The 19,056-nt window shown below is 39.2% G+C and overlaps 1 protein-coding gene and 1 long non-coding RNA gene across 3 annotated transcripts in view; one reads left to right on the top strand and one right to left on the bottom strand.

Moving 5' to 3' along the window:
* The window catches only part of ADAMTS9 (ADAM metallopeptidase with thrombospondin type 1 motif 9), a 186,558-nt gene that overhangs the window by 25,502 nt on the left and 142,000 nt on the right, over positions 1 to 19,056 (bottom strand). For both annotated transcript variants that reach the window (XM_061618724.1, XM_061618725.1), the window contains exons 29-30: positions 11,688 to 11,855; positions 2,321 to 2,494 (exon numbers count right to left, since the gene is read on the bottom strand). In XM_061618724.1, the coding sequence (XP_061474708.1) occupies positions 2,321 to 2,494; positions 11,688 to 11,855 (342 nt within the window). The remainder of the gene's footprint in view (positions 1 to 2,320; positions 2,495 to 11,687; positions 11,856 to 19,056) is intronic.
* On the top strand, positions 97 to 17,691 carry LOC133380765 (uncharacterized). The gene is made up of 3 exons (XR_009761541.1): positions 97 to 172; positions 2,352 to 2,511; positions 16,881 to 17,691. It is a non-coding gene; the product is annotated as an uncharacterized LOC133380765 (long non-coding RNA).

The raw sequence follows: 19,056 nt of genomic DNA, 5'->3' as shown, positions 1-19,056 counted from the left end.
TTAGAAAACCAGCGTGACCCATCAAACATTCACCTCCCACAAAAGGGTTGGCAGTGCGAGTGGGGGAGGGGTATTTAATGCTTTCCAGTTGTGGAAAGTTATAACAAAAATTGTGAGAAACAGAGAGAAAGAGAGAGGAACAGTTGCTTTGGGAGCGAATTACTCCAATTTGGTAAGTTCTGAAAATGCATGCTATTTGGTGACCTACTTTTTATGTACTTTTAATGTACTACCTGAATTTGTTTTGATGTGTTACATTTACAGCATGTTTCCTACAATACCTCACACTTCTATGAGGAGTTCTGTTGGAGACAACAATTCAAAGTTGGGTCTTTCTTTGTTCCTTACTTAGTTAATGCTGACAAAAAGAACTAGACTGTGGGCCACTGCATGTTACTGTAAGTGCTGCTCAAGTCACACAATTTTACACCAGTTGAAAATGTGTTTCCTTGGGTATCTGATAATCATCACATGTCACTATATGGGATTGCAACATCTCTGGACCTTAAGGTAACAGCAGAATGGCATAGTACATATTTTTCTTTAAAAATTATCCCGAAGGTCCACAGCTGATGGGGAAGCTAGGTGAAGTAACAAACTCTGCCCTGTATGCTGTGGGTTTTGATGCTGTTATTGCAACATAGGCATTCAAGGACAAGTGGATTTGAGGAAGGAAATTAGAAGGGAGTTGTTGACTTAGTCTTGAAAGTTCTTTCTGCTCTCTGAGAAAGTTTGTTCTTTCAGAATTTGAAGGACTGGGAACTGTGTTTGCTATTATATTTCTTTTCTGTCCCCTAAAATTGAAGCTCAGCAAGCAGAAGATGGGCAGGACATTTTATGCAACTGTGAATATGCAAAAAGGGCAAATATACTAAGCAGGGGACCAGCTGCAAAACATTTTAACACTGAGGGCCACAGACTGTTGGACTTTTCTATAACAGCTACAAAGATGCCAACAGATCCAGCAGCACTGACTGAGAGGGAGAATTTTTGGATTTACTCTCTGGACACATTGGCACCATAGATGTGTCCTATGTTTTGGAATTATGTGTAATAAATACATCACTGTCTCTCCCCAATCTGGAGCTCTCCAAATGTTTTAATATTACAACTCCCATCAGCTCCAGCCAGCATGGGCCCTAGTCAGGGATGATGGGAGTTGTAGTCCTAGGCTGGTGAAGGCTGATACATTACAATAGCTATTCATTATCAACCACTTCTGAGACAACACTGCAATCTGCTTTACAGAATGGCAAAATTAAAATGAAGTGTGAATTGTACTTAAAGAATGTGAACTAGCACTTAAAATTATTTAAAGAGACACTTTCTTAATAGAGCAAACTTGCTCTCTTCAATTATCCTGTAGATTATACTGATGAAAAAACCAACCATCATGGTAATCATTTGCTATGCATGGTGGTAATTAAAGCTACTGCTTATGCTGTCTGCTTCTTACATTGGAGAGATTAAACACATCCCGTTTGAAAAAGCTCTGCATTTTACCTTCTGGAAATTAAGCCTCCTACTTTAATTAACAAATTAAGTCACCAGCATTAATAGGTTTTTGAACATGTCCTGTTGTTTCCTTGAGAACTTAATGCTTAGTGTTTGCCTGAACTAACATTCCAATGATCAAACTGGCTTTCGCCCATGGCATCATGTCTACTCTGCATGCTTTCTTGCCACATGAAATGTGCTAATGCAGGATTTAGCCAACACAGCAGAACCGATAACCTTTTTACTGCTTACTGAGTCCAATAGTTATGCCAGTGTCTCTGTCAGAAATCTGGCATTTTTATCCCTATTGTAATATTTATAGTCTTTATCCCTACTGCAATACTTTTGGCTTATACTGTAGCATGAAACACTTGGTAAACATGAAAAAGAGGGCATATTTTTTCAAAGCACTGGTGTTTCTGTCCCCATGATCATATAGAAAACACCTGGAGAACATAAATAGCTACCATACTGGAATGGGGACTTAGAGGGAGATTTTGTTATACATGATGCTGGTGGCTAACCTTTTTGAGTGTTACTTTTTTATCCATGTTTTCCTCAGGGAACTCAGGGTTCCCCTACCCATACGGCGATCCAGCTTTTAGGACCTTTGGAGTGACCTGGTAAATGACACATGAGTTACATCATAAACTCTCTCACCTGGCAACAGTGTATTTTTAAGGAGTCAGTTATTCCATCTATCTCTCTGTGCCTTATACCTTTCCCACAAAGAGAAATGTGACAGTGTGGAATATCAGGCACTTTTACTCTGACAAAATATTAATATAGTTCAAGTTTTCCACCACATCCCTTGTCTGCTTACATCTTGCCAATCCTCTGTTTTCCAATTGTAGGAAGTACATTCAGCAGTGTGGCACTCTTGTTCAGAAGCTGGTCTGCTGGATTGATTGCATTCAATGCCTCTAGTTGTTTTGTGAGTACCAAGGTGGCAGAAGATGCTTCTCTGCTGAACTCCTCTCCCACAGGACACTGAACACTGAAGAGGCACAAAAAGTAAGTGTCAACCATCTTGCCTTTTTTTTTCTCAGTCTCTCTTCAATACGCAAAAATGTTTTAATTCAGGTAAAAAAATGAGTTATGAGGGCTCTTCCAGAAGACTTGTTAATTGAGCACTCATCCTGATTTGTTTTCACACAGTTTAGGCCAAGATTATAGGGTGTCACATCAAGCAACTGTTATTCCACACTTTCCAATGTATTTTCCCATCACTTTCCTTACCCCAAAAAGTCCATTATTTGAAGCACATTTGTTGCACAAGAGTGCCAATTTCTCTTAAAACGTGAAACCTGAATTTGCTGGTGTATAAATGAATCTCACCTGCAACACAGCAACAGTCAGCAGGTGGCCTGAGTTATAAGAAAGATAGTTCCCATTGCTATTTTGCAGGAAATGGTGAGATGCCACATGTCAGTTTTTGTGAGCAGGGCTAGACCATTTTCAGGCCTGAGTGGCACCTACCTCATGTGGAGTATTTATTTATTTTAAATGTTTTTACACCATCTTTAAAGATAGAAAGCATCTCAAGGGAGTTACAAAGATAATGATAGATGTAAATTCTTATTTATTTTGAGAAAGTATACTATTAAAGTCATCTTCTATGTTGTTCCTCTTTTCCATCAGGTCAACACACTCAGAATCAGTTTTATAACCCGAAATCATTGGTTTGTGCAGGATAGAGGGTAACAGTACATATACAAGATCATTTTTACAACTTACACATTAATAAATGTGTGTAACTTGCAATAAGCTACCCTTTGGTGCAGTCTGAAATCTGCTGATTGAGGAAGCCACCTCAGTTTGGCTCACTGAAGGGCTAGCCCTGCTTTAAAACTACAGAATTCCTCTTTTGTAGGAAAGCATGCTTGCAGGGGCCACAAGATTTGAACACAAAAGCACACATATGTCCAGCTACAGGATTCTAGCAGAATTGTTCAATGCACAGCTACATGTACAGAACTCCTCGTACAAATGTTGTACTTCTTCCGCTGTATGAGACAAATACAAAATACAATTCTCACAGTCACACAGAGAAGACCTGTGTGAAATTATCAACTTCTCAGTAGTAGCAACTGGTTTTAATAGCTCCATAGAAAAATGAACAATGGCACCAATCTAAAAAACTGCAAGAGGAGCAAAAAGCAGCACAGGTGTTGCTGCACCTGCATATAAACAAAGCCTAGATGCAGAAAGGTTGCCATTGTTGAAAACTATGGGGTAACCCAACAGGAACATTACGGAATTGCTTTCTTCCCAGTCTCCATGCTACAAACTTTTCCACAACTAATAAAGCAACCTACTGTATGTCAAGTTCCCTAGCAACAATTCATCCTCTTTATTTCTTTTTTCATATTAATTTACTCTTGATTTTATCATTGTTTCAACATATTCAGCGTAAAGCTAATCCTAATGAAGGCTAGAAAAATATTGTTTCATTAAAAAACACCACGAATTTGTCCGTGTTTTTGACAGTTTCATTAAAACAATGTAAAAGGAAGCAATACTAATTCAATAACAGGCAAAAAACCCTTGTGGTTTAAGAACATACCTATGGCCAACAGATATTTCTATCAAACTTTAAAAAGCAGGGAAATTGGGCAGCTATAGTGAATGCACCAGGGGAGCAGAAGGCCTGACCTCCTCTCTGAGATATTGTACTGCCCTATAAATTTGTATAAATGCAAATGCTATTTTGGTTGGTCTTTCACAGTCCAATCCACTTCCTGTGTAGCTTGGAAGAACGGTAACATGTGCCTCTGTGCATATGGTGAGTGGTGGCAATAGGGGAATAGGCGTCTCCTAACAGCTCTCAGCACCCTTCACAAATTTATTATTATTATTTATTATTTAGTTGCATTTCTAAACCGCCCTATAGCTAGCAGCTCCCAGGGCGGTGTACAACATGATAAAACCACAATATTTAAAATACAGCAAGTGTGTATTGCGCAGACAATATAAACATTATATAAACAAAGTAAAAGAAAACTAAAAAAAATAAGATTAAAAGCTTAAAATACTTTAAAATGCCTGGGTGAAGAGGTGGGTTTTTACCTGGCGCCGGAAAGATGACAGAGAAGGCGCCAGGCGTATCTCATCTGGGAGGGCATTCCATAATTCGGGGGCCACCACCGAAAAGGCCCTAGATCTTGTTACTGTTCTCTGGGCCTCTGTATGGGTTGGGACCCGGAGAAGGGCCTTGGACGTCGAGCGGAGTGAACGGGTAGGAACATAGCGGGAGAGGCGTTCCATCAGATATTGCGGTCCAGTGCCATTAAGGGCTTTATAGGTAAGGACCAACACTTTGAATCTGGCCCGGAAACATATTGGAAGCCAGTGCAGTTGGGCCAGAATAGGTGTTATGTGGTCGAATTTCTTCGTCCCAGTAAGAACTCTGGCCGCAGCATTCTGCACTAGCTGAAGTTTCCGAATCGTTTTCAAAGGTAACCCTACGTAGAGAGCATTACAGTAATCCAATCTAGAGGTTACCAGAGCGTGAATAACTGAGGCTAGGTTCTCCCTGTCCAGATAGGGTCATAGTTGGGCTACCAGCCGAAGCTGGTAGAACGCATTTCGTGCCACCGAGGCTACCTGGGCCTCAAGTGACAGAAGCGGATCTAATAAGATCCCCAAACTACGGACCTGTTCCTTTAGGGGGAGTGTAACCCCATCTAGGGCAGGTCTGACATCAACCATCTGAGCAGAGGGCCCCCCAACTAGCAGCATCTCAGTCTTGTCAGGATTATGCTTATATAAACTATGCTTATTCTTTGGGGGAAAGCCATAACTGTCTAAAGTGAAATAAAGGTCTGGCGTGGGTGTGGCCCCTGGTTAGCCAAGCCAAATAGCTGTGAGTCTGGCTTTTAGAACATTGATGATTCTTACTGAGCATGCCTAGTGCTATAATAGACTTCAATGTTAAATTTCTTAAATTAATTAAAAATCAGCCAGGCATTTTTTTAATTTTTAAACTGCAGAAGATGAAGGTCAGGGTATGACAAGGTCAGTAATAGGATTACAGGTACTCTGTGCACATGGCTGATTTTTAATAAATTTCAACAAATTATGAGACCACTGACAGAAAGAAGTCCAACAGGGATCTGGATTTTTCTCCTCTTGTTTTACACTTTGAACTCTGGATTCTCTCTGAGTGTTTTGTGTATCACCATGAAAACGTAGAGGGTTGTTAAGCAAGCGTTTCTGAGTTCAGGATTATAAGTTTTGTAAGGTTTTGGTTTGAAATGAGCTTATGGCTAGCAGCACAATGGACAGGAGTTATTTTCAATTTAACATGTCAGAATGTGAAAAATCCATGCTAGCTATAGTATACAGCCACTCCCATGGCTGTATTATGTCTGCAGTAAGCAATCTGTGAGTCAGTCCCACTGAGCTCGGTTATTCACAGGTAAGGTATTACTGATGACATTTAGAAAATACAGTACATGCACAGCCCAATCCTATACTGTATATATTTACACAGAAGTAAGTCCCACAATTCAGTCGGACTTTCTTCCTAGTAAGTATGCATAGAACTGCTGAATGGCACTGGATGATATATTTCTCATTAGTAGGTCCTGAAAGGCAGTTTGAATGTGTGTAGAAGAGGATAATTAATTTTAAAATAGAAAAGGTTTAAAAGTCAAGAAGGTTTATAGCTAAAACACAGATATTATGGCTGACATTTAACATTTTTCAAGTAAGGGTTTGATGGGCTTTGCTAATAATGCAAGAACCATTAAGTAACATTTTATAATCCATTAATGTAGTATTTTTAAGCTTTTTGATATACAGATATCATGGATAACATTTGCAAGTAATTTTAGAGCTCTGGTTAATATAAGAGTTATTAAAACAAACTGATAAATCCAATAATGTCATATTTGTGAAAGCAAAATGTCTTTGAATTTCAATGCAGATTATTAGTTTCCTGCAAATCACAATTTTATACCATTTTCTTACATTAACAGTTTGTTGTCATGTCATTTACAATGTCCTCCAAAATTGCCATTCTTCACTGGGTAAACCTTACCCAAACAACTTAAAAAAGGGCTTCTTCTCCAGTGCTTTATATTTTACTGTCTGTGTGCCCCATAAAGTGAATAGATTCAAGAACAAGCTGACTTTGGACATTCCTTTAGGTTATAAATATTTACCAAAGCCCAGTTTTGTAACTTGAAAATGAGGAACACAATGCAGCATGATTTCTACAAAAATGCCATATGGCGTGGTGCTTTCCATTGTGATTAATAACACTGTTTATCTTCTGCATTCCTCATGGGATAGTAGAATAGCGGAATCACAGCCAGAAGAATCTATGCAAAACAGCTCAACCCTCCACCCCCACCCCATGTGTTTCAAAAAGGACTTTATATCTCATTTGTCATAGTCAAATGCTTCGTTTTAAGGAATGCTGTGATAACACAGAAACTGATAAAATAAAGGTGAAGCTAAATTTATCTGAAGGAATTTTCCCTATTGATAATGAATCAGTATTCTAGTAACATTGTAATAGATCCTTAGAGACAGATGTTAGTACTTATCACATATATAGTGAAAGCAATCTTGCTAGAGATACTATATCATACAGATCTCAATGTTCAGAACTGTGATTTGTCAGATCAGTAACAATTCAAGCAAATCACTCCTTCACTTGAAAGAAGAAAACACAGTGAGGCATTTCCCCTAGTGTTTAGCTGGTAAAAATTACTATTATGCCTTTAAAAAAAAAACTTTATGAGCGTATGCTTCACCCCCCAATTAAAAAAAAATGACAAATGAGCCAGGGTATTAAGCCAACTTTAAACCATGGCTTAATATCCTAGGTTGGGATAGCTGACACGGTGCTCTCCAGCTGTTGTGGATTCCCATCATGCCTGACCACTGACTATACTGATGGGAGCTGTAGTGCAAAACAGTTGGAAGATACCACATTAGCTACCCCATTGTATGTTATTAGTCACAATTTCTAGATTTGCACATAACGGGAAGCTATGGTTAATAGCTGAATCCTGGCTTATTCAGTCCTTCAGTAAGTGGGTAGAGCAAAGCATCAGGGAAGAGGCTGCATACTACTGCATGCTTCTCATTTATATCCTGGCTTAATAAATCAGGATGTGATTATGGAAATCCCCCCAGTGTCCTGGATAAGAGACAGCATACCTCTGATTACCACTCACAAGGAAACTACAGCAGTCCAGCATGTGGGCTTTCTGTAAGCATCTGGTTGGCCACTGTGATATACAGCTCAGGACATGCAGCTGATGCATATCCTAGCTTATTAAGCCAAGATGTGATAGGGTGATCTAGGCCATAATGACCCTTCAATAAAATGAGCTGCTGACCAAGGCCACAGAAAGTGAGAACCTTCGAGTTAGGCTTAACTCATTGACAGGAGTTTTTGTCTGTTTCTCCCCTTCCTCCATTTGTTGATCATTCTGGAAACCCGAAGGCAAATAATTCTTTTTACAGGCATTTTTGTCCCACATTTGCTGTCTCCAAACATACGGTACGTAATGAAGCTGCCTGTCTCCTTCCTTCATGTGATCCCTGAGATTAAAGTGTAAGGCACCATCCACATTTTTATCTTATCTTACACCCAAGTTCTTTCCCCATCACTTACAAGAAGCTCACAAAATCCTGGGTGCTCTCAAATTCCTTCTAAATTATCGTTTCCCCATGATGTCTAACAAACAGGCTTTAGGAAATACTATGTAAGGAATATGTTGCAGCAGTTAATAAAAATATTTCCTCAATGTCGGCATCTGGCATAGAGGCATGATATTCCAATAAAGCATTATTCAAGCCTTATTGTACTTTGATTTTCCTACAGCAAAGCTAGACAAAATGTGACATAGCACTGTGCCATGATGAATGATACCTCTTTCTAGACTGACTATATAAGGAACTGTTGTTGGAGCACTGATGGCAGATTTTTAAACGTTCTTTGTGGGTGTCTTTAGATGTTTTGTAAATAATAATAATAAAACACTTTAACAGCAGCAATGCTTCATCTTTATGTCCAGATGGCTTAAATTGGTACCACTCACTATACTAAGGTGACAGACATTTTAGTTTACACCATCTGAAGAACAAAGCCCCCAGACTATGCCTGAATGTCCTGTTCATGGACTAATTATTAGCATACAGATTAGCTGCAATCCTTTACTCAATTATGCCTTCTTATCCCACTGGTGTCAATGGACTAAGCATATTCACCCGGGCAGAGCACTGCAATCATGGTCTTTAATTGCCAAGTCACAACAGATTATCATAGGCTATAAATCACACTATATCCTCATTAATTTGTGTCCTTTTTGAATTGGACCCAATCATCTGGGATAATACTTAGAAATTTTAGAATGTCTATTTTTATATGAGTTCAAACATCTGACAGACCGTTACACATCGGCTGGCATGCCTTTATTAGCTACAAAAACTGTTGTCAGAATAAGATGTGATTTCAAAAACAGAGGCACAAAATACCATGCCCAACAATAGTATGTTGAATTTACTGTCTTAAAAATGAGATCCGAGATTTACAAACAGAAATCTCCTCAATAATCACATGGGTTCCACAGAGGTGTCTGCTTAAGTTAAAAGTCTATAACCAGCGCCAGCATATTAAGGAGATACAAGATGACAGATTCAACTAAAACTGAACAACATAATATTAAAGTGCCTACCCCAAACTGGTGATGAGTGACCAAGTCAGCAGTTTAGCCCTGGGACAGCTGGCTTGCAAAACCGTGGAGAGGCAGGCAAGAAGCCCTCCCAGGTCAAGATCCTCAGGCCCTGCAGGATCTCTGCCTATTATTATTATTATTAATTATTATTAGTAGTAGTATGCTCTTAGGCTCCTAGAGAAAGAGATCTGAGGAAGACGTTTATTTATTTATTATTTATATCCCACCCTTCCTCCCAGCAGGAGCCTGCCTTCCTAGATAAGGAGAAAGAATTTGGTTCAGTACACATTTTAATGTGAACCTTCCTAATTTGCACTTCTTGGAACAATGTGCAAATTGAAATGCAGTTACCCTTTGAAATCCACACTTCTCCAAAGTTTGATGTGTATACTAGGAGAAACGTGTACAAAAATGTGGATGAATTTTTGTGAGGACTTTTTTTTAAAAAGCAAGTGGATGTAGAAATGTGGTGAACTAAACTTAAAACTGGAAAATATGAAGCTGAGAGAAACCAACACTCATAGATTTGTTCATCCCTAATTCTGAAAGAGCAAACAAAGGCACTTCTGTCTGTCTGTCCATTTTGGCATATAAATGATATATAAATATAAATTTAAACAACAACAACAATAATAAATAGGCTCAAGACCCTTTTATTCTTGTATTATTATTCTCCCCTCTGGGGCAACCAAGAACTTGTATGGTAACACGTCACAGGGCCTGCTGCAGTTTTATGGCCACCTGAAGGGTGCCACATCTTATCATCTGCCTTTGTATGTCCTTCACCCATACTCCCTTTCTCCTTGTGTAATCTCATGTTATTCTTCTCTCACTCGTCCATCACTTGGGTCCCATAGCAACTGAAATGCAGGTCCAGAGATTATATGTGGTCCAGGTTGCTTGTATACAACACAGTCCCTGACTGCAGCCTATGGCTGCTTGGCAACTCCAAGTGCTGATCTTCCCCACTCAGTTCTGTTTACAAGAGGCGTTTATTAGATTAGTTGGAACTATACTAACTGGAATATGAGGAAATCTAGAGTGACAGGAATTTGTCATTCTATTTCTTACATCCTCTCTTCAAGTGACCACAGAGGTTCACGTCTCTCTTTTCATTAAGAAATGATGAAGCTTTTAACACTAGGCTTTACAAGAGAGGTTGTAAAATAAATATATTTAGGGAAGGTTTTAACAGTGCAATATTGTTGTTTTAATTTATGAGTTTCCTTCCCCAAAAGTCTCAAAGCAACTTACAAACATTAAAAAGCTAATACAATGTACAATACTGCAAGGTGGTCAAACCATTAAACAAATCCCTCTACCCCCCCCAACATAGGCTTGACCATCAAATGAACAGCCCCAAAATATCTTCAACTGCTGCAGAAAATTAACATATGCATGGGAGAAAAGAAACATCTCTATCTATTACTGAAAAAAAAAATCAATATTTGTGCCAGGCATTTCCTTATTGTTCCATAGACAGAGAACCACTACTGAAAAGGCCCATAGATGTGTAGAGTCTTGTGCTGTAAGAGATATTAAAAAGCGAAAGTTCTATGTCAAGCTACAGGGAAAGATTAAAGTATTAGTTTTCATGCCACAGTGGAAGATCATTAGAATCAGCCTTAGATCCATCTGCCTTTGACTGACTTCCCTCTGTCCAATGTATTAGGATCCCATATGACTGAGGGTGGCCATCCACTGGGAAACCAAAGAAGACTTGCAACACAAAGGGCACGTAGAGATCCCACATATGCATGCTGAACGTCTGGATGGAGAACAAGACCATGCCCATGTATCTTGTCGCTCAACTTCTGCACATTCAGTATTAGTGTGGAAAGGAATCTATGCATACACAGTTCCTTTTACATGAATGATGAACATGTGAGAAGTTGGGGGTGGGGGAGAGAACAGACATGATCCTACTCCCCTTCATTTGTTCACAGTAACACACACAGAAGTGCAGGGAGGGAAGTCTACTTACTCCTTCAGTCTTATATGATTTTGAATCCCCACATAGCCATGAAGCATACTGGGTGACTTTGGGCCAGTCACTGCCTCTCAGCCTCAGAGGAAGGCAATGGTAAACTGCCTCTGAATACCGCTTACCACGAAAACCCTATTCATAGGGTCGCCATAAGTCAGAATCGACTGGAAGGCAGTACATTTACATTTTATCCAGAAGAGAAACAGCTTTAATAAATTGGAAAAGAAAATCCAATATTGATTATACGACCATATGTATTTTGCCCTATAGCAAATCAGCCCATTTATCTATCAAGCCCAGTGCTGTCTACTTTCACAGGATGCCGCTATCCAAAGCCTCTTGTAGAGGTCAATCTCAGTCTTGTTACTTGGCAAGGGTGATCATTGAACCTGGTACCTTCTGTATGCGAAACACGTGCTCTTCCACTGAGCAGTGGTCCTTCTGTTTTACAAAACAGTTTATGAAGAGTCATAGTTGTTGGTGCAAAAAGTAGGATGTCACCTTACCTGTCCCCAGTCTCCTGTTTTCCACTTTGGGCACCTGCCACCTCTACACTTTCTTTGCACATTCGGTTTAGCCAGATGTTTGCAAAGATTGTTTTCTAAATGCTTCCCATCCTTCAACAAGCAATACACTTCTCGGTACTTCTGCCCTCGTCCACAAGAGACAGAACACTGAAATGTAAAGGTAAAAACAAATATCTTATACATCTAGTTTAATGTCCTCACACAAGTTTAGTGAAAAATACAGGACAGACTCTTTTGGGTGTGAAAGGGCAAGGAAGTGGATGTCATGTTTCCCATTCAGAGAAAAAGAGAACAGAGCACTCTGAGGTTACTTAGTAATAACGATAAGCAATAGCTGTCCCTCAACCTCTACCTCAAAAAAAAATAGTTTGGGGAAGCAATGGCCGTTATCATGGGAGCAAAGATTTTGCTGTACACATTACATGAAAACACAGTGTAAGCAAATATACTGAAAGCTGAAGAATGGTGATGGTGGAATGGATCAGAAGAAGAGTGTCTGCTACCTCTCACTATTCCTTGAAGCCATTCCTGCTTGGAAAAAAATGGAATTAGTTCTTTACACTTCATACCACACTAGAATTAGGAGGTAGAAATTTTATTAACAAGCAGAAGTTTTAAAATAAATGAGAAAATATGCCTCCCCACACAACTAGGAGGACCTCCAGAAATCTACGTTAAAAACTGAACTAGGTACATTCCTAGAACATAAGACCATGAACACTTATTAGATAGAACACAGGAAAGGTAACAGTCCTAACCATGTTCCCCCCCACAATGTTAACATTATAGATGAGGAAGTGGGGAGGAAGCCACAAGCGCCTCCACTTCTGTTACATTTCTGATCATCCTCCACAGGTTGGAGGGTGACTGTTGTATAGGCTCGTTGTGCAGATTAGAACCTAATTTTCCACAGTTGGAACACATGTGGGAAATCTATACAAGCAGGGTCCCCAATACAGATAATCATCCTCCAACTCATGGAGGGCATCGGGAATGTGATTGAGGCAGGGGCTGAGAATGCTTGTCCCAGCTTCCTCCTCCACCTAATTCATACCGTGTCAAGGAACAAACACTTGAATAGGGGTGGTAATAAAGAGGGAAACTAAAGCCTGTTGGATAGACAGTGGTAGAGGCAAGAGGGGGCTCAATCAGTACCATACAAGCATGCCACTGTTGACTTGCCAGCAGCGCTATGCCAGATGTTCATGCTAGCGGCTGCACTGGCCACTGCTGAATTCCAGAGTGATGGATAAATGTGCTGAAAGCAGGAAGATTGTTTTTAGAAGAGTCAAGTATATGAACTGACTTAAAAGCAAACATGGAATGGATTCTGTGTTGCTATGTATGAAGATACTTTTGTTATATAAGTGATCAAACGTTGCAGCGGAGATTGTAAAGACCTCCAGCAGTGGCAATTCAAAGGCGTTGGATTAAATAGAAAAGATCTGAAGAAGTTTCTGGAAGTCCAGATAGTCCTGAAAGGCAGGGGATATAATAAAACCTGACTTACTTTGGCATAAGCTTGACTTATGAGCTTAGCCATCTATATTGCAGGAACCTGTCCTTCAGAAACCATAATGAGAGAAAGAGAGACAACTACAAATATTTAATATTCAAAAAGTGTGGGTTAGTGGTTTGTTGCTGCTTGTTAATTACACATGTATTTAACCAGAAGGGATTCAGTATTTTTTATACTTTATGTAGCCAGCTCCAAAGGCGGCAAAGCAGGCACAGCATGACATTACGAGCCCAAGCAAAAAGCAAATCAGCACGTGCATTGGCTGCAAGTTTCAAAGTGAAGCAACAAATTTCAACCTCCTTCTGCAAGTTCATTGAACTTTTACAAATGTGACCACCTCTGGCATGTGGGCCCCTGAACCATTTTAGATTTTAGATTAGTCTCCACCAAAAGATTTAGGAACCAGAAGGGGTCTGGAAGCACAACAAGAATTTAATATGACAGTTCCTTGACGATTGGACCTCTTACTCAGCATGATGCAGGGGGAGATTCAATTTCAATTTCTCCATTACATGCTAAACAAGTCATTACATGTTGTATCACACACAATGTCAGCTCAATCCTTTAGCACCAACACTTTTTGCTGGGATCTTTCAAAGTAACATTCTCCTGTTTTCTTTGGAAGACAATGCCGACCAATAACATCTAACAGGCCTCAGTTCTTCTTTTAATTCCCAGAGACCTTAATCAGTGCAGGGCTTTAAACTGCTGTAAAAAGGACTGATTTAAGGTAACTAGAAATAGGTGGTTACAGGAGTTGGAAGAATCCATCACTTTGCCTGGGGATTTAGGTAGACTATCTATTTACCAAGTTATTAGTTGCACCACCACAACCTTTCTGTAATTACAATGCCACTACGGTCAACACATTAAACATTTTCTTTCATGAAATATGACGGTGAAGATAGCCTTTTGTGTTTCAAACGGGAGGTTATGCTCTATTTCTATTTTGAGCACATTAACAGTGAAACTGCAGTTTGATGTAAAATCATGATGATGATTATAATATGTTGCTACTTAAGCAATGACTCTAGCTGTTGGAAAAAACAAACTTGGCCTGCCCAAGATGCTTGTTTTCGGCCTGGTCTGCTTAAACCACTCCACTTAAGGAAAGGTAGGCATGGTCAACTAAAAACAGAGTACACCTAGAATTTTGCTAGAATATATTTCACCTCCCACTGTTTTATCTTGTCCTCATGTCCATTGGAAACTATTCTGCAGAATAGTCAGTGCCATTATTCCACAATTGTTTTTTGAGGGTTTTTTTAGTGTTGCAAAGTGTTTCTATACTTCACATATTCACAGAATCAGAAGCAAAAGAAAATGATTTACTACAGGAAACTTCACTAAAATTGTGAAATAAATCAAACATATTTAAAGTGACTATCTGAATGGTATCAACTGTCTTGATATTGTTGCTTCCCTCCTGCTAAAACAAGATCAGCACAGTGCATGTCTTGTTTCTATTATTTGGGCTGATTGCAGATGTTGCCACCGCTCACCATATGCTCATAGGCACGTTACCAAATTCTTCCAAGCTACACAGAAGTGGACTGGACTGTGAAAGATTGTGTTTACATTTTTACAAATTTGTAAAAATGGGTTGTGTTTGCATTTTTACAAATTTGTATGGCAGTACAATATCTCAGACAGGAGGTCAGGTCTCCTGCTCCCCTGGTGCATTCACTACATCTGCCAAATTTCCCTGCTTTTAAAAGTTTGATAGAAATATCTGTGGGCTATAGGTACGTTTTTAAACTGCAAGGTTTTTTGCCTATTAGTGAATTTTATTCAGTTTTACTCCTATACTGTGAATTCTGTCCTGATATAAATGTATGGGCCACATCCAGGTATAGAAGCCAGGTTTTGATAACATGGTGGTTTATTTTGCATGGGTCATACACAGAGACTGTGCAATCTTTTCTTGAACTTCTATTTTTCTTTCATAAACTTCTCGTGTCATTGGCTGACTTTAAGTGCTGTTTTTACAGCTGCAAACTACACATCCTGTTTGTAATTTCTATCTGTGACAATTCCATGGTGAAGTAAGTTTTGACCTTGGGCTTTTTGAATACACAGAAAAAGTACAGAACAAAATGCCTGTATGGTTATATCTGTTTATATCAAAGGATTTACAGTTTCTTTGTGAAACACAAGAATCTTACTCAAAGCCCTATGAACTTGAGAAAAAGGTTTTAAATCAGTTTCACTTGAGACCCTCAAGAAAGTACTGCATTGATCTCTTCCTTGTGCCTGTTAGTTGGCATAAATCTTAAGGACAGGTTTCAAATCTGCTCACTTATGAAGTCTCTCAGAGTTGCATAGCCATTGCAAGTAGATGTAAAAACCAACACCCTTGAATATTTCCCCCTAGGATCGGTGTGAGGAACCTTTGGCCCTCCACATGCTGCTGAACTACAACTCCCATCACCCCAACAAGCATGGCCAATGACCAGAGATAACGGTAGCTGTAGTTCAGCAACATCTGGAGGGCCAAGTTTCTCCATACCTGTCCCAGGGGAATATTTGACACAGACTTTGACCACATTCACACCATACATTTATTCTACTTTAAACAGTCATGGCTTCCTTCAAATAATCCTGGTAAGGGTAGTTTGTGAAGAGTGCTCAGAGCTGTTGGGAGACTCCTATTTTCCTCAGAGCTACAACTGTCAGGGAGGTTAATCCCTCTTCCCAGGGAATTCCGCAAATTGTAGCTCTGTGAAGGGAAGTAACCACTCTCAGCACCCTTTACAAATTACACTTCTCAGGATTCTTTGGGGGAAGCCACGACTGTTTAAAGTGGAATAATAACGGAATAAATATGTGGTGTGAATGGCCCTTGAAGAAATAAAACAAAGCCAAAATTCAGTAGGACAAACTCTCAACATTAAGAGTGAATAGTAAGACAATTGTCAATTGAATGCTTTAGCACTGAGACTTAGTTTGGTGCCGTGGATAGTGCATTTTGACAAGGAAAATGAACATATAGATCTCTAGAGCTACAAAGAAGATAGTTAAACAATACCTCCTAACCTAACTTATCTAACAAAATTAATATGTACATAAAACAATTATGCACAACACTTTATAAACTGAAAAAATGCCATGCAAATTATTAACTTGTTTAAGATTAAAAATACCAGCAGTGGACAATTAATATCAAATTAAGTTCAAATTCAGATATAAATATTCAAAGTAAAAAACCCAACCCTACTCAAGTTTTAAAGTGTGATTTTTAAAGAGTGACAAGACTAATTTGTCTAACTGGAGTATACAACCTAATTTACACTGTGCACTGAATTATAAAAACATAAGCTACAGAGAGCCACACCTTGTCCTCATGTTTTAGTGATTGTATATTTTGCATATGGTATGATTAGGAAGAATGCAAAGGAACAGCTGATGTGCCTGCTGATTACTTGACATTTTTATTCTGAAAGTAGTGACACCAGAGGAGGAACATGAAAACATAATGACAGCAGATGTTTTGGAATTCTGTTCTAAACAAGCACAACATGCAAATTCTGGTTACTGGTGCTAATTTTTCAGATCAGACATATTTGCTTACTTTGAAGTAATTTGCATGTATTTGGCTGTGAGATTTTTGTGGGTTCAACATTTGTAATACTTGTTTTCCTTTTTCGTCACAGATTTGGCAAGGAGAACATTAGATGGTCAATAAGAGAAGCAAACAGACCCTGACTAAAGGACATGGAGAGGAACTGGAAGGAACTGGAACTGGAAGCTGTAGTGAAAATGCAAGGCATACATTCAGCTGGGCCGCAGGGAGTGTCAGCCCAGCTCATATCTAGATTTTTTGAATTAGAATAAATTGCCACACTTTTCTGCAGTCATGAAGGGTACTGAAATACATAGCAGTTACTTAATGATTTGCCACAGGCACCGTTTCCACTGCACAATCACACACTATGAAATTTTTAGATCTCCTATGATGCGTGAATTATAATTTCAATGTGGCAAGCAACGTGCAAACCCCAAACAGTCAAAATAATTCAATTTCTTTGGATTAAAACTGAACCCCAACCATTTTATGATGTTTTAAACCTGGAGGCCTAACAAAACAATCAAAACTGTCATGTCAACTATTATTTAAGATCCTGGTATCACCAGGAAGGAAACATTTGTGGTCTTGGTAAATATCACTCTTATCAGGCAGATACCACCTCCCGTATGCCTCCTCTCTGTAAAACTGATAACTTTCAATGTGAAAAAGGCTCTCTACTTCTACGCAAGTGCCTGATTGTATTGACGTTTAGGTTTATTAGATTTGTACATCATTTCCCACTAAAAAAGTCTCGCGGTGATTTACAATCCAAGGCCCGATTTATTCAATTTCCTCTTCTCGAACTGAACCAGTTTTTTACACAGTAGCTTGTGTAGAGGGCCTGCTTCATGCTGGAGGTTATCTGTGTGGTGGAGTGGAGAGTATCACATTGCTACTCCACCACATGATCTCATTGCCACTCAAAAAATAATAATAATTACTGAGTGAACTGAGTGGGGCTAGGTATATAGGCATCAGAGCTTGAAAAAGTTACTTTTTTGAACTACAACTCCCAACAGCCCCAGCCAGCATAGCCACTGGATTGGGCTGATGGGAGTTGTAGTTCAAAAAAGTAACTTTTCCAAGCTCTGATAGGTATTCACTCAAGGTGGCATTCTTCTCATCAGAGTTAGCTACAGGGAGCATGGCCCCTTGGATGGATTAATGGCTCCTTGGATAGATGAATTTTAGATCTGGACTTACTTTTTTAAAAAAATCTGTGCTTATTTATAGCCTTGGGCAACTCAGTATAATCCTCAGGTCACAACTCATAAAATGTATTGCGTAAGAAACATTTGTTGGATCAGGCCAGCGGCCCATCTAGTCCAGCATCCTGTTCTCACCAACCGGATACCCATGAGAAGCCCACAAGCAGGATCCGAGTGCAAGAGCACTCTCCCCTCCAGTGGTTTCCAGCAACTGCTATTTGGAAGCATACTGCCTATGACTATGGTGGCAGAGCATATCCATCATGGCTAGTAACCATTGGTAGCCTTATTCTCCATTTATTTGTCTAATCCTCGTTTGGTGACCATTCAAATTGGTGGCCACCACTGACATGGGAGTGAGTTCCATAGTTTAACTATGCATTGTGTGAAGAAGTACTTTCTTTTGTCTGTCCTGAATATTCCAACATTCAGCTTCATCGGATGTCCATGAGAGAGGAAGAAAAACATTTCTCTATCCACTTTCTCTATGCCATGCATCATTTTATACACTTCTATCATGTTACCTCTTACTCACTTTTTCTCTAAACTAAAAAGCCCCAAATGCAGCAACCTTTCATCATAAGGGAGTTGCTCCATCCCTTTGATTAATTTCTGCATCACCATCATTAAGTATTAATGTCATTACTTATTTGCATTACAAGGTTCCTGTGTGGATAAATGGATAAGGATTGTAATGTACTTTACACATTGTAAATACTGTGAGAATGGCAATTAATACCACCAGTATCACCTCTGAATTTATGTTCAAAATTATTAATTTGATTTTGGATACTGTGCCTGTCCACTCCTAAAGATTTAGGGAGGTTATCTAATTAACAGTACAATCATATACATGTCTACTCAGACGTATGCACCACTGAATACAATGGGATTTACTCCCAGGTAAGTCTTACAGGCTGCTGCCTAAATCAAACATCACATAGAAGACAAGGCATTATCTTAGGTAGGATGGTGATGGTGTCAAGCCAAATAGAGATCACAAGTCAAAACTAGAACCTTGAATTAAGCCTGGAATGCATTTTTGTGACATGT

Source organism: Rhineura floridana, chromosome 3 (genome assembly GCF_030035675.1).
Source record: "Rhineura floridana isolate rRhiFlo1 chromosome 3, rRhiFlo1.hap2, whole genome shotgun sequence".
NCBI classification, from domain to species: Eukaryota; Metazoa; Chordata; class Lepidosauria; order Squamata; family Rhineuridae; genus Rhineura; species Rhineura floridana.
This window is presented reverse-complemented; position numbering and strand designations above follow the sequence as displayed.